Source organism: Vulpes vulpes, chromosome 5, assembly GCF_048418805.1.
Source record: "Vulpes vulpes isolate BD-2025 chromosome 5, VulVul3, whole genome shotgun sequence".
In the NCBI taxonomy this organism is placed as follows: Eukaryota; Metazoa; Chordata; class Mammalia; order Carnivora; family Canidae; genus Vulpes; species Vulpes vulpes.
In genome coordinates this window covers 44430806-44442867 of record NC_132784.1, presented here as the reverse complement: position 1 = coordinate 44442867, position 12062 = coordinate 44430806, and the positions used below count along the sequence as shown (strand labels likewise).

The 12062-nt window shown below is 34.2% G+C and overlaps 1 protein-coding gene across 8 annotated transcripts in view; it reads left to right on the top strand.

Annotated features, from left to right (window-relative positions):
* PIGN (phosphatidylinositol glycan anchor biosynthesis class N) overlaps positions 1-12062 on the top strand; it is a 104634-nt gene that overhangs the window by 16639 nt on the left and 75933 nt on the right. For 6 of the 8 annotated variants that reach the window (XM_072758029.1, XM_072758028.1, XM_025997699.2 and 3 more), the window contains 6 exons: positions 823-951; positions 1721-1973; positions 4390-4511; positions 4994-5092; positions 7135-7241; positions 11931-12055. In XM_072758029.1, the coding sequence (XP_072614130.1) occupies positions 1753-1973; positions 4390-4511; positions 4994-5092; positions 7135-7241; positions 11931-12055 (674 nt within the window). In that variant the 5' untranslated portion in view covers positions 823-951; positions 1721-1752. The remainder of the gene's footprint in view (positions 1-822; positions 952-1720; positions 1974-4389; positions 4512-4993; positions 5093-7134; positions 7242-11930; positions 12056-12062) is intronic. The other 2 variants (XM_072758032.1, XM_072758033.1) reach the window with 1 other exon arrangement.

Here is a 12062-nt window from a genome sequence, read left to right as displayed (position 1 = left end):
TTTTTAATAACAAAGAAATGTTCATGTATAATAAAAAATATATGAAATTATGAGACTATAAAAATGTAGATTGGATAAAAACTGTAAGAAATGTAACAGATTTTTCTTTAGGTGATAAAATCATAAGTAATTTTTCTATATTTTCCAAACTTACCAGTGATTTTCCTAATTTTTTGAAGATTTATTCATTTATTTTAGAGTACAAGGGTAGGGGCAGAGGGAGAGGGAGAGAGAGTCTCAACCAAACTGCACTGAGCATGGAGCCCAATGCAGGCCTCGCTCCCATAACCCCAAGATCACAACCTGAGCCAAAACCGAGTCGGACACTCAACCATACTTTGCCACCCAGGCACCCCATGACTGTTTTATTTTTATATTCAGTATACCATCATTAATATGGTGTTTGCTGTATAGTCGAAGCTCATATATATTAGAAAAAGCAGAATATTTATTGAGAATCTTTCCTTAGGTTGCAGAATAGCACTGACCCACAAAGGGACTTCTATACTTTGTGGAATGTCTTTGATATTTATGACTCTTAAATCTTTCAGGAAAAAGTGGCCCATAATTTGCCCATTTACATTATTTTATATTCTTTTTATGATGTACTTGACTTTGACAAGGATTTTGTTGTTGTTTTTTGTTGTTTTTGCCACCCTTTCTTCCATGATGTAATTCTTTAGACCAGGAAGAATAAGATGTGTCTGTAATTAAAATTACTTCATCTTTGGTGTCTTTCAGCCAAGGGTCACTGTATGTAACTGATGTTAGTTATATTACAAAAAGACAAATTAAGAGTACTTTGTTGTTTTTAATCTACAGGGAGATTCACCAACAAAAGTAAATTACAGACTGTCTTGAAAATTCCCATGGAGTTGATCTTGGCAGTTAATGGCATACTGTCTTACAGTATTATTTAAATGAAGTTTCATGTTGCTTAGTTTTCCTTCTGTAAGTATGAGTAAGCTTATCAGATCTGTAACTATGTCTTCTTGGTGTTCTCTGTTGTATCCCATACACAGTTATGTATAGAATACTTTCAAGAATATTTAAATTGAAAGAATGAATATAACTTTCGCTTTTTTTTTTTTAATTGGTTCAGGAAACTAAAAGTGTTCCTTTAATGAATGTACATTTTCTGAAACACATGGAATTTAACTACTTTTTCCTTCCTATAATTTAGCTAAATTGACAAAAATCATGTTATCTGTCAGCAGAATCTACAAGTCTCCTGAGCTGATAACCCCCCCCCCCCAAAAAAAAAATTCCACTAACATTTAAGTCATGTTAAATTCCAAGCCTATCAGTGGTGGTCATATGGGCAACCAAGAGCACCATGAATTATATTTTCTGTTTTATACAGGGTTTGATTTAACTGAACCCTTACTCATTTTAGGACTCATTTAATTCTTTGTTTTTTGATCCTCTGTTAGTTTTTATAAGCTTAGTGTGCATTAAAATTTATTAGCAATAGTTTATTGGTGTTAATTGCATATTATACTTGAACTTTCTCTTTTTGTTTGAATGTATTTTATTTTAGTATTATCTCATTATTAAAAAATGTTTATTGTTGCTAGCATAAATGAAAGTGAAGTTGTAAATTATGTAACACTTTAACACTTTAACACACATGTTCAGTCTACACACAGTCACCAAAATATTGAAAAAATAAATAATTGCATTAAGGTTTACCCAAATTTAATTTTGTTTCCTCTTTCAGTCTTTCTTGAAGATTAATTAGTTACCCTGGATATGCTGCTCTTCTTTATTTTGGGATTGCTTGTACATTTTGTGTTCTTCGGCTCCATCTTTGATATTTATTTTACATCTCCTTTGGTTCATGGAATGACTCCTCAGTTAACGCCATTGCCTCCTCCAGCAAAAAGATTAGTACTATTTGTTGCTGATGGCCTGCGGGCAGATACACTTTATGAATTAGATGAAAATGGAAATACTAGAGCGCCATTTATTAGGTAAGCATGTTAGCTGATACAAAGACCTCTCTGGAAAATGTTGTCTTGCCACTGTTTTATCTCATGTTGGACATAGAAGTGATGATGAGAAAGGCAATAGGGGCAAATATATATCTGCTTTCGTCTTATGGATTAACAAATTTATTTCCTCCCAGGAGATATGTATGACGTTAGCTGCTTGGCTTACCTTGTCCTAATTACCCAAACCTGGCTTACAACTCACTGTATTATCTTTTTCTTATAAAATAAACTTGTTATATTTTAAAAATAATGACAAGCATAAATATTAATGAATTGCTAATTACAGTGGTATTTAACTAGAAAATATAGAGTTCAACTGATAATACACCTATAAAATATATGAAGCCCTTCCAAGTTGATATTGCTGTTCAATGTGATTTTAGAGTCTGAAGTGGCTTTGAAAAGAAATGTTTAATTTTTTAAACTGTTGGGGCTCCTACAACTATAATTGTTATTTTTCTGATTCATGGCATGTCCCTCAAAAGCCCTTCTTTTTTTTTTTTCAAAGTTTTTTTTTTTTTAATTATTTATTTATTTATGATAGTCACACAGAGAGGGGGGCAGAGACACAGGCAGAGGGAGAAGCAGGCTCCATGCACCGGGAGCCCGACGTGGGATTCGATCCCAGGTCTCCAGGATCTCGCCAAAGGCAGGCGCCAAACCACTGTGCCACCCAGGGATCCCTCAAAAGCCCTTCTTAATGCTGTTGTATGTAGAGAGATTAAAATTCAAATCCAAGTGGAAATTTATCTAAAATATTTCACCTTCCCTTGTTCTCACCTGCCATCACTACTTTATCTCTTTACTGTGCTTTAGTTTTCTTTATAGTACTTAGCATGTGCAGGTTCTTTGAAACCTGGGCCTTTGTTTTATATACCACTTTATTTCCAGTTCTTAGAACATGGTAGGCAGTTAAATATTTGTTGACTGCTAGAATAATGAATGAACTTGGATTCCTGTCGAATTTCCAGAAATAAATTTATGGTGGCTCAAAGGAATGCATTAGATAAAAGTAATTAAGTGAGCAACTCAGGGCAGTGGAAAATGTGAGTAGGAAAATAAGATCAAACCATAGTTAAGTGCACTTCACAAGAATGTGTCACATTAATTTCCACAAATAACTTAAAATTTAGGTGTATATTTAGATGACTTTCTTAGTTGTCAAAGAAAGGAGAAAAATACAGTTCATCGCAAATTAATAAAAGTATACCAGTTGTTAGGGAAAAGGTGAGCCTCCCTGGTGGCACTTCTTTCTCCTTTGGGTGGTGGGTAGCAGGCCAAGAGCTCACATGGTTGGTATGCCTTGGGTTATATGCCATCGTGTGTTTACAATTTCAGAAATCTAGTTTTTTTTAAACCTGTTTGTAAAATGTTTTACTTGTTCCTCATTTTCTTAAAAAATATGATCTGAACTGATCAAAATGTTTTTAAACAGATATGCAAATTTCTTTTTTATTTTTTAAAGTAGATTTTTCTAAAAGATTTCATTTATTCATTAATGAGAGACAGAGGGGGGTGGGCAGAGAGAAAAGCAGGCTCCATGCAGGGAGTCTGAAGTGGAACTCAATCCCGGGTCTCAAGGATCACGCCTTGGACCGAAGGCAGGTGCTCAACCACTGAGCCACCCAGGCGTCCCCCAAATTTCTTTCTACCTCCTACTTTGTGTTGAAATTTGCTTTTCATTAAATACTGAAGAAGTTAAAAAATATTTTTCCCTTAACAAATGGTTCAATGGTTTTCAAACTATGCATGCATTTTACCAAAATTGGTTTTAGTTTGAGGTAATTCAGTATTAAAGAGTATCTAAACCAGTACTTGTAGTTATTGTTATGGGCTTCAAACATTCATCTTAAAAACTGTTACCAATGCAGTCAGTGTTTTTATAGTTCGTTACTCTGCTGCTCTTTAACCTGCAGTGGCATTGCTGGTCCTTTGCTTTCATTGCAATACAGTTTAAAATCTCATGACATTTCACTACTAAACACTTTTGCATGCATCACCTAAGAACAAGGACTTTCTCCTATATGACTGCATCTACCACATCTCACCTAATGAAATTTGACATTTATAGAGCAATATTGTGTGAGTCAGTTAATTCTCATGTAACAAACTATCTGAATACTTTGTGACTTCCTACAACAATCCTTTATTTTGTTTCACAGTTCTTTGTAGTGGTTGGATGGTTCTTTGTCTCGCCTAAACTCATTTATGCTGCTGAATCCAGCTAGTCGGAGGGCTAGAACTGGGCTCAGCTGGGATTGGAAAGATTCCTTTCCTAGTTAAATTTTGAGTCATTTTTTGGGTTTGATTCCTCTGTAAAAATCTTACTTTTTCTAAAGCTCTAATAGGATTTAATCATAGTCTGTGTTAACTATTGATCTATAATATCTTTTAGGAATATCATCATGCATGAAGGCAGCTGGGGGATATCTCATACACGGGTGCCAACTGAATCTCGGCCAGGTCATGTAGCCCTGATAGCTGGGTTTTATGAAGATGTCAGTGCAGTTGCCAAAGGTATTGTCTATATTCTATACGGATGACTTTCTGATATGAAAAATTTATGGCATATATATTGCTTCTTTACCACTGAATCATGACACAAGTGAAGTGTGTTTTGACATACTTTTGGAAAGTATTTTAGTATGGCTTACTCATAAACACACACTGGTGTTGATTCAAGAATTAAGCTTTGGTCTTTTATTGTTCTGTGCTACTAAAATAACCTGACTGGATGGATCCATGGTTTTCCTAGATGTTAACTCTCAAAAGTTCAAAAGTGATTCTATATTTTAGTAAGAAGTAAATTATCTATTGTAAGCTTTAAAAAAATTATGGTATAATACATGTAACATAAAATCTATTATTTTGCATTTGTTCTGTAATTCTCATTGTTACTTTTTGAAGAATACTTCTTTAGGGGCTATACTAATATTTCACCATTCACCGTGTATATATTACTATTGTTATTATTTGCTTCTTTTCTCAATGACCTGAAGGATGGAAGGAAAATCCTGTGGGATTCGATTCTCTTATTAATGAAAGCAGGTACACATGGAGCTGGGGAAGCCCAGATATCTTGACTATGTTTGCCAAAGGTAAGAGTCATTGATTATATTACCTCAGATAGTATAGGTAGTAAAACAATATGGTAATTTTTGTGTATTACTTACTATATTTTATTGATTTTTGAGATACTTGTTTTTAAATATTTAACATCTCTGACATAGGGACATATATTACAAAGGATAGATGTGTCTGTGTGATTTTTTTCTTTTAGTTGTACTTGAAATATATGGGCACATTGTATAGTGGTTAGTATCTTGGATTCAATGAAATGGTATATGGCTCTAACATTTAACAGCTTTGTAATCTTGGGCAAGTTAGCTAACTTCTCTGAACTTCAATTTGCCTTGTAAAATGTAATCATAATAATTTCTATCTCATAGGTTTGTTTTTAGGATTAAAGTAGATAATTTCTGTGAAATATCTAGCAATGTGCTTATCACATAACTTTTCATTATGATGGTGATTTTGATGTCTGGTTCATTTTACTTTGATAATTTATTAAGTTTGTAGATACTTACATAAAGATTTAAGTGCTATGACTTGTAATTCCTATTTTCACATATTCAAGATCATGCCATTTGGATTTGTTATATTTGTTTCTGTGCATTGATTAGAAATTTGTTTATATTATTTTTCTGAAATCCCAGATTCCATTTGAAGTTTGTCATTAAATGCTTTTTAGTGAGAACAGAATGACAGGTCATTTCACTTAATGAAAGGTTTTGTAACATTATACTTAACCATAGGTGTAATCTTAATAATTGGCATTATTGAATATTATTATACGTCCTGAAAGCAAAAATATATGTTCAGAATTTTACATATGATATTCAAAGAACATAATTATGTATGTCAGGGCAAAGAAACCTCAGACTATTTGCCATTTATATATAGTCTCCTTTTTTTGGAAAGCAGTTTAGCTTTTGGGGGGGCTGGTGGTGGTGAGTGACTATATGACCTTCCTACTTCTGGCTATCACTGGAAGGACAGGACCAACACCTGAATCAAAAACAGTCCAATAGGAGTGTTCTATTTCTTAGAGTAACCAAAAAACCTACTCAGATCTATACTTAGGATGTGGGAAGTGGAATGGCTGAGCGGTGGTAGTGTCATTGGAACTGAAGTGCTTTTATTAGAGATTATTACTTAGTCTGTCTCATCCTTATTACCTGTAAGAGCCTATCTCAGCAATTCACTAAGTTGATTATATTCTTAATAAAATCTTGTAAATATGTAAGATTAATATGTTTGTTGACCCCTTCAAAGAATTTAACAATAGGCAATATTTATTCCTTTATATTAAGAAAAATACAGTTTATGAATAGGATAAGTGAAATATTTGAATTTTCTTCTTGCTTTAGGATGTACCAAATGACTTCGTCTGTTTTATTTTAGATTGTAGCATTCACAGACGACAAATTTTTTGAATAGTTTAATCTGTACAGGGAAACGGACTTTGATGTTTATTTTTGTGCTGTGTGTATTAGCATTGTGACTTTGGCTAAGTAATTAACTTACATGTAGTATATCTGTAAAATTAGAATGGTGCTATGAGAACAAAAAGCAACAGCATGTTAAAGTAGTAGTCATAGTCCATTGCACTTAAAATAAATGTTCATTCTTTCTCCTGTCTTTTTCTTCCCCTTTTAATATAAAATGCTGGGCAGCCCAGGTGGCTCAGCAGCTTAGTGCCGCCTTCAGCCCAGGACGGGATCCTGGAGACCCGGAATTAAGTCCCACGTCGGGCTCCCTGCATGGAGCCTGCTTGTCCCTCTGCCAATCTCTCTCTCTCTCTCTGTGTGTGTCTGTGTGTCTCTCATGAATAAATAAATAAAATATTTAAAATAATAATATAAAATTATATTATTATATTATATATAATAATTATATTATATATAATAATTATATTATATATAATAATTATATTATTTTTATAAATTAAAAATTTTAATAATATAAAATGCTTTGTGAAAAATTTTGGTTGCTCACAAAAATCTTTAAATGACTACTTCATATTTCATGACAGATTAAAAAATTGTTAAAAAGATTTTTCCCAAAATTTCCTTTTCAGGTGCTAGTGGAGACCATGTTTATGCATATAGCTATGATGCTGACAATGAGGATTTTGGTGCCCAGGATGTAACAAAACTGGACACTTGGGTTTTTGATAATATGAAGGTGAGTACTATTGAGGTGATCATCTTCAGCACATGTATTTGTACCTAAGTACTAGAAACTGATTTGTTAGTAAATGCATCTTAATTTTTCCTACTTGTATAAACTTGAAAGTTCTGTATTTGTACATACTATTTTAAAAAGACTAGATTCTAAGAAATTACACTTTCTACAATAACCAATTAATGGAAGTTTTTTAAAAAATCTGAAAAAAGATAACTTTTAAAATTTTTATATTTCTGACAGTGAAATGGGCTCCATAGATTGGAATTCAGGGAGCCTGCATTTCATTCCTATTTGCTGAATAGTCCTAGGTAAACCTCGATCTTTCTTTGACCATACAATAGTCTTTTAGCAGTGGTATCATGTAAGATGTATGAAAAATGCTTTTGAAAGTGCTGTTCAAATGGAATGCATTTATAACAACATGATTGTTTAAAAATTGCACTTTAGAGAAAGATAAGCAAAAACAAATTAGCAAATTAGTCATAATATCCATATCCATGGGTTTCTCTAAGCAATAAAGGTGTTTAGACTATTTGATAGTGACAATTACCACAGTTTTCACCGGGGATCCGGTAGAATTCATTTTGAAAAATTGTGTGAAAATCTAAGTTGTGGATATTGCCTCTCTTTTCTTCCTGTCCATTGTTTCTCATTTAGATATAACAACTTATAATTTATCTGTTGTAAGAAGCACTCATTGATTGACCCTTAATGATTCTTCTTCTTACCAGTAGTGTCTTTCAAAGTGACCCTGTGGACTTCTCCATGATATAGTCATTTTTGTTAGCTTGTAAATAAATTCCTCAGTATGTGTCTTCATTTTTCTTTGTAGTTGCTTAGCAGGAATTAAGGGTTCAATACATTCTTTGATAAACCATATTTCTTCTATCAGGATCTTTCTCCTTGAAATTTTCTTTTTTCATTTAATGTATACTTTTGTCAACAGGGAAAACTTGAAATTAAATAAGATCTCTTTAAGAAAATAATGGCAAATTTTACTTAGCTAATTATTATTTCTTAATGTAATCTACTTATGTTAGTATTTGCTGAAAGGCACTTGGCTTCTAATTTCATATACATAGCTAAAAATGTTCCAGAATCATGGATTTGATCCCTTGTGTATGGGCAGATATAGCTTGTGGCTGGCCTGCGTTTATGCCTTTTTTCCTTTCTTTATTTCAACACTGCTAGTGATCAGAAAAAATTATTTGCCTATGACTTCATAAAATATGGCATATATGTATAATAATAACAGTAATATGAAATCATCAGCAATGGGAAAATGGTGTGAAGGGAAAATATAGGGACTAAGAATATGCCTTTAGAAAATCATGATCTAGATAGGTAGAAGAAGGCTTTCCTGAGAGTATTACAATGATCTCAGAAGTATTGGAAGAAATGGATGGATCTGGACTGCATGTGAACAAGTATTTCAGGCCAACAGCAATCAATATGTAAATCTTGGGCACTGAAGAGCCAGCATAATAGATTTGAGGAACTGAAAGAAAGGGAAGTTAAGGTGGCAGGAATACTGACTGGGAGCAAGATCTGAAGTAAGGCTAGAGAAGGAGTCAGGGGTCTTACCTAGACTTGTGTTCTGGTTAGATACTCAAGCTTAATCCAAGCGGAACAAATCCATATAAATGTCTACTCACTCTTTTAAACTGTGGTAAAATACATATAACATAAAATTTGCCATCTTAGCCATTTTTAAGTGTACAGGTTCAGTAGTGTTAAGTATATTCATATTATTGTGCATCCAGACTCCAAAACTTTTTCATCTTGCAGAACCAAAACTCTGTGCTCATTAAATAACCCCCCATTTTCTTCCTCTCCCAGCCTCTGGCAACCACCATTCTACTTTGTTTCTATGTATTTGTCCCTATATGTCTATGTTTTGTACCTAGATACCTCATATAAGTGGAACCATACTATATTTGTCCTTTGTGAGTGGCTTAGTGTGATTTCACCTAGCATAATGTCTTTAAGCTTCATTCATGTTGAATCCATTTGCTTTTTAAAGCTCTGTTTGTGTATCATCTCCTTTATTAGGCCTTCCATGACTTCCCTTTGCTTCACCTCACTTCCAGTTCCACTTAGATAACCCTCTTCTATATTCCCTTGGTACCTCTATCTTAAGTACTTTATTATGCTATACCATAATTCTTGATACTTTGGCAGATCCCCCTTCAATCCTGAATACATCTTGTTGGTAGAGATACTGACTTTTTCTCATTGTTAACTCATTTCCTAGCAAGGAATCATCTGGTACATAGATACAAGTATTAGCTTAGATTAGGTTCAGTTCTGTGTAATAGGGGGACAAAACAGCTTAAAAGTTTACTTTTATCTCAGTAAAGATAGTGCCAGAAGTAGGCAGCCCAGGATTGATGCAGTCCAGGACTTCCATAATGGTTCCATGGTGTCAATAGGACCCAGTCTCTTGAATTTCTCCTCTGTCCTCAGAGCATGAGTTTTATCTTCAGAGTTGTTATTTCAAAGAGCCTTAGGTCTTCATAGTCTTTTGACTGAAATACTTGATTTATATCTCATTGCCACAACCACTAAGGCACACTTAGCTGTAAGAGAGGATGGGAAATACGTAGGTTTTAAGGTTGAGCATTGCCATGTTTCATGAAATCACAGGTTTCTACTCAGAAAAAGAGAGTGCATGTTGGGGTAGTCATCCAATAGTTTCCCATGACACACAACAAATATTCGTTGAGTATAGAAATGAAAGAGCGTGTTCGCAAGATAAGAAACAGTAGGAGCAGGATCCCTGGGTGGCACAGCGGTTTGGCGCCCGCCTTTGGCCCAGGGCGTGATCCTGGAGACCCGGGATCAAATCCCACATCAGGCTCCCGGTGCATGGAGCCTGCTTCTCCCTCTGCCTATGTCTCTGCCTCTCTCTCTCTCTGTGACTATCATAAATAAATTAAAAAAAAGAAAAAAAGAAAAAAAAGAAACAGTAGGAGCTGATGGTCACGAGTAGAGTAGATATGGAAGGGAGAGTAACTAGAGTATATATTACCTCTTGTGTCCAAAAGACTAACTTTTCAAAAGCCCTTAGGAATCTAACAGGTTGAACTCTGTAAAATTAGTATTTCATAGTCTCCCAGATCTTATGTCCATATATGAATGAATAGCACTTTTTCCATAGTGGAATTTTTTTTTTTACCAGTCATGGAACAAATTTTAACTTCAGGTGCTAGGTTTTTTGGGGTTTTGTCAGCTTTCAATTATATCTTTAGGGGGGATGCCTGGGTGGCTCAATGGTTAAGTGTCTGCCTTCCGCTCAGGGCGTGATCCTGGGGTCCCAGGATCGAGTCCCACATCGGACTCCCTGCATGGAGCCTGCTTCTCCCTCTGCCTGTGTCTCTGCCGATGTCTCTGCCTCTCTCTCTGTGTCTCTCATGAATAAATAAATAAAATCTTTATAAAAAATATTATATCTTTAGGGTTTAACTCCTTTCTTTTGAAGAACTTGCCACTTCTACCTAGATTAAAACTTCTTAGGGGTAAAGTAAAATGTATATGAAAGCTAGGGACAGTTTTATGCTTTTGAGGAGGCTGTAGCAGGTTACATTTTATTCTTCAATAGCAGGCTTCTCTATATGGCACCATTTGTATTTTTTTGCTTCTATTCTTCAATAGCAGGCTTCTTTGTATGGCATTATTTGTATTTTTTTAGTGTTTATAATCATTTCAAAATATATTTCAGATTTTTATTGGACAATTTAATCACTCTTGTTAAAGTTACCATCTATTATATGGTTAGAGACATTTATGTGAATGGTAATTATGTATCTTGGCATAGCCTGTTAACTTACCTAAAATAATTTAAAAGTGTTCCCCACAGGGCAGCCCCAATAGCCCAGTGGTTTAGCACCACCTTCGGCCCAGGGTGTGATCCTGGAGATCTGGGATCGAGTCCCACGTCAGGCTCCTGCATGGAGCCTGCTTCTCCCTCTGCCTGTGTCTCTGCCTTTCATTCTCTGCGTCTGTCATGAATAAATAAATAAAATTAAAAAAAAAAAAAAAGTATTCCCCACAGGTACTTGTTTACATGTTCATGTGTATGTAAGTAGAAGTTATGATTTTTGTCTTAGAACAGCATTATGAATCCAGCTTATTATGAAATTAATAAAATAATTTTTGACCCGTGTTTTATTAAGTTAGGGCATTTTTCTCTCATACAATGTGAAGAACATATTCTAGTCTTGGGCAAAGGAGACTGTTTAGAAGCTATTCACAATGATCCAAGTGAGCAACTAGGGTTGGACTTGTTGGATTCAAGTAGTAACCTAGCCAGGACAGTGAGAAATAGTCCAGCTTTGAAAACATTTAAAAATGATAAAATGCTCCTAAAATGTTGCTTCTAGTACTATTTTATTTGGCTCTTGTCAAAATGTTTCTTCAACCTGCTGTATTTTATTCAAGGCTTATGAGGTCTTCATGAAATCAGGTGCCCCTTTCTATAACTTTTTATTGGCCTACTTATTACCCGGAAAATAGCTCACTCATTATTCAACAATACGGACTTTGTGTTGATGGTCCCAAGAACAAATTTAAACAAAATAAGATAATTTAATTTTATAGTTATAAATGCAATTAAATGTTTTCGTCAGAATTACTTTTAAATAAAATAAATGAACTAAATTTCTTTAACTGATTTGTTACATATAGGAATTCTTTCATGCTGCCAGAAACAACCAGTCTTTGTTTTCTAAACTAAATGAAGAAAAAATAGTTTTTTTCTTACATTTATTAGGAATAGATACAAATGGACATGCTCACCGACCAACATCAAGGTAATTT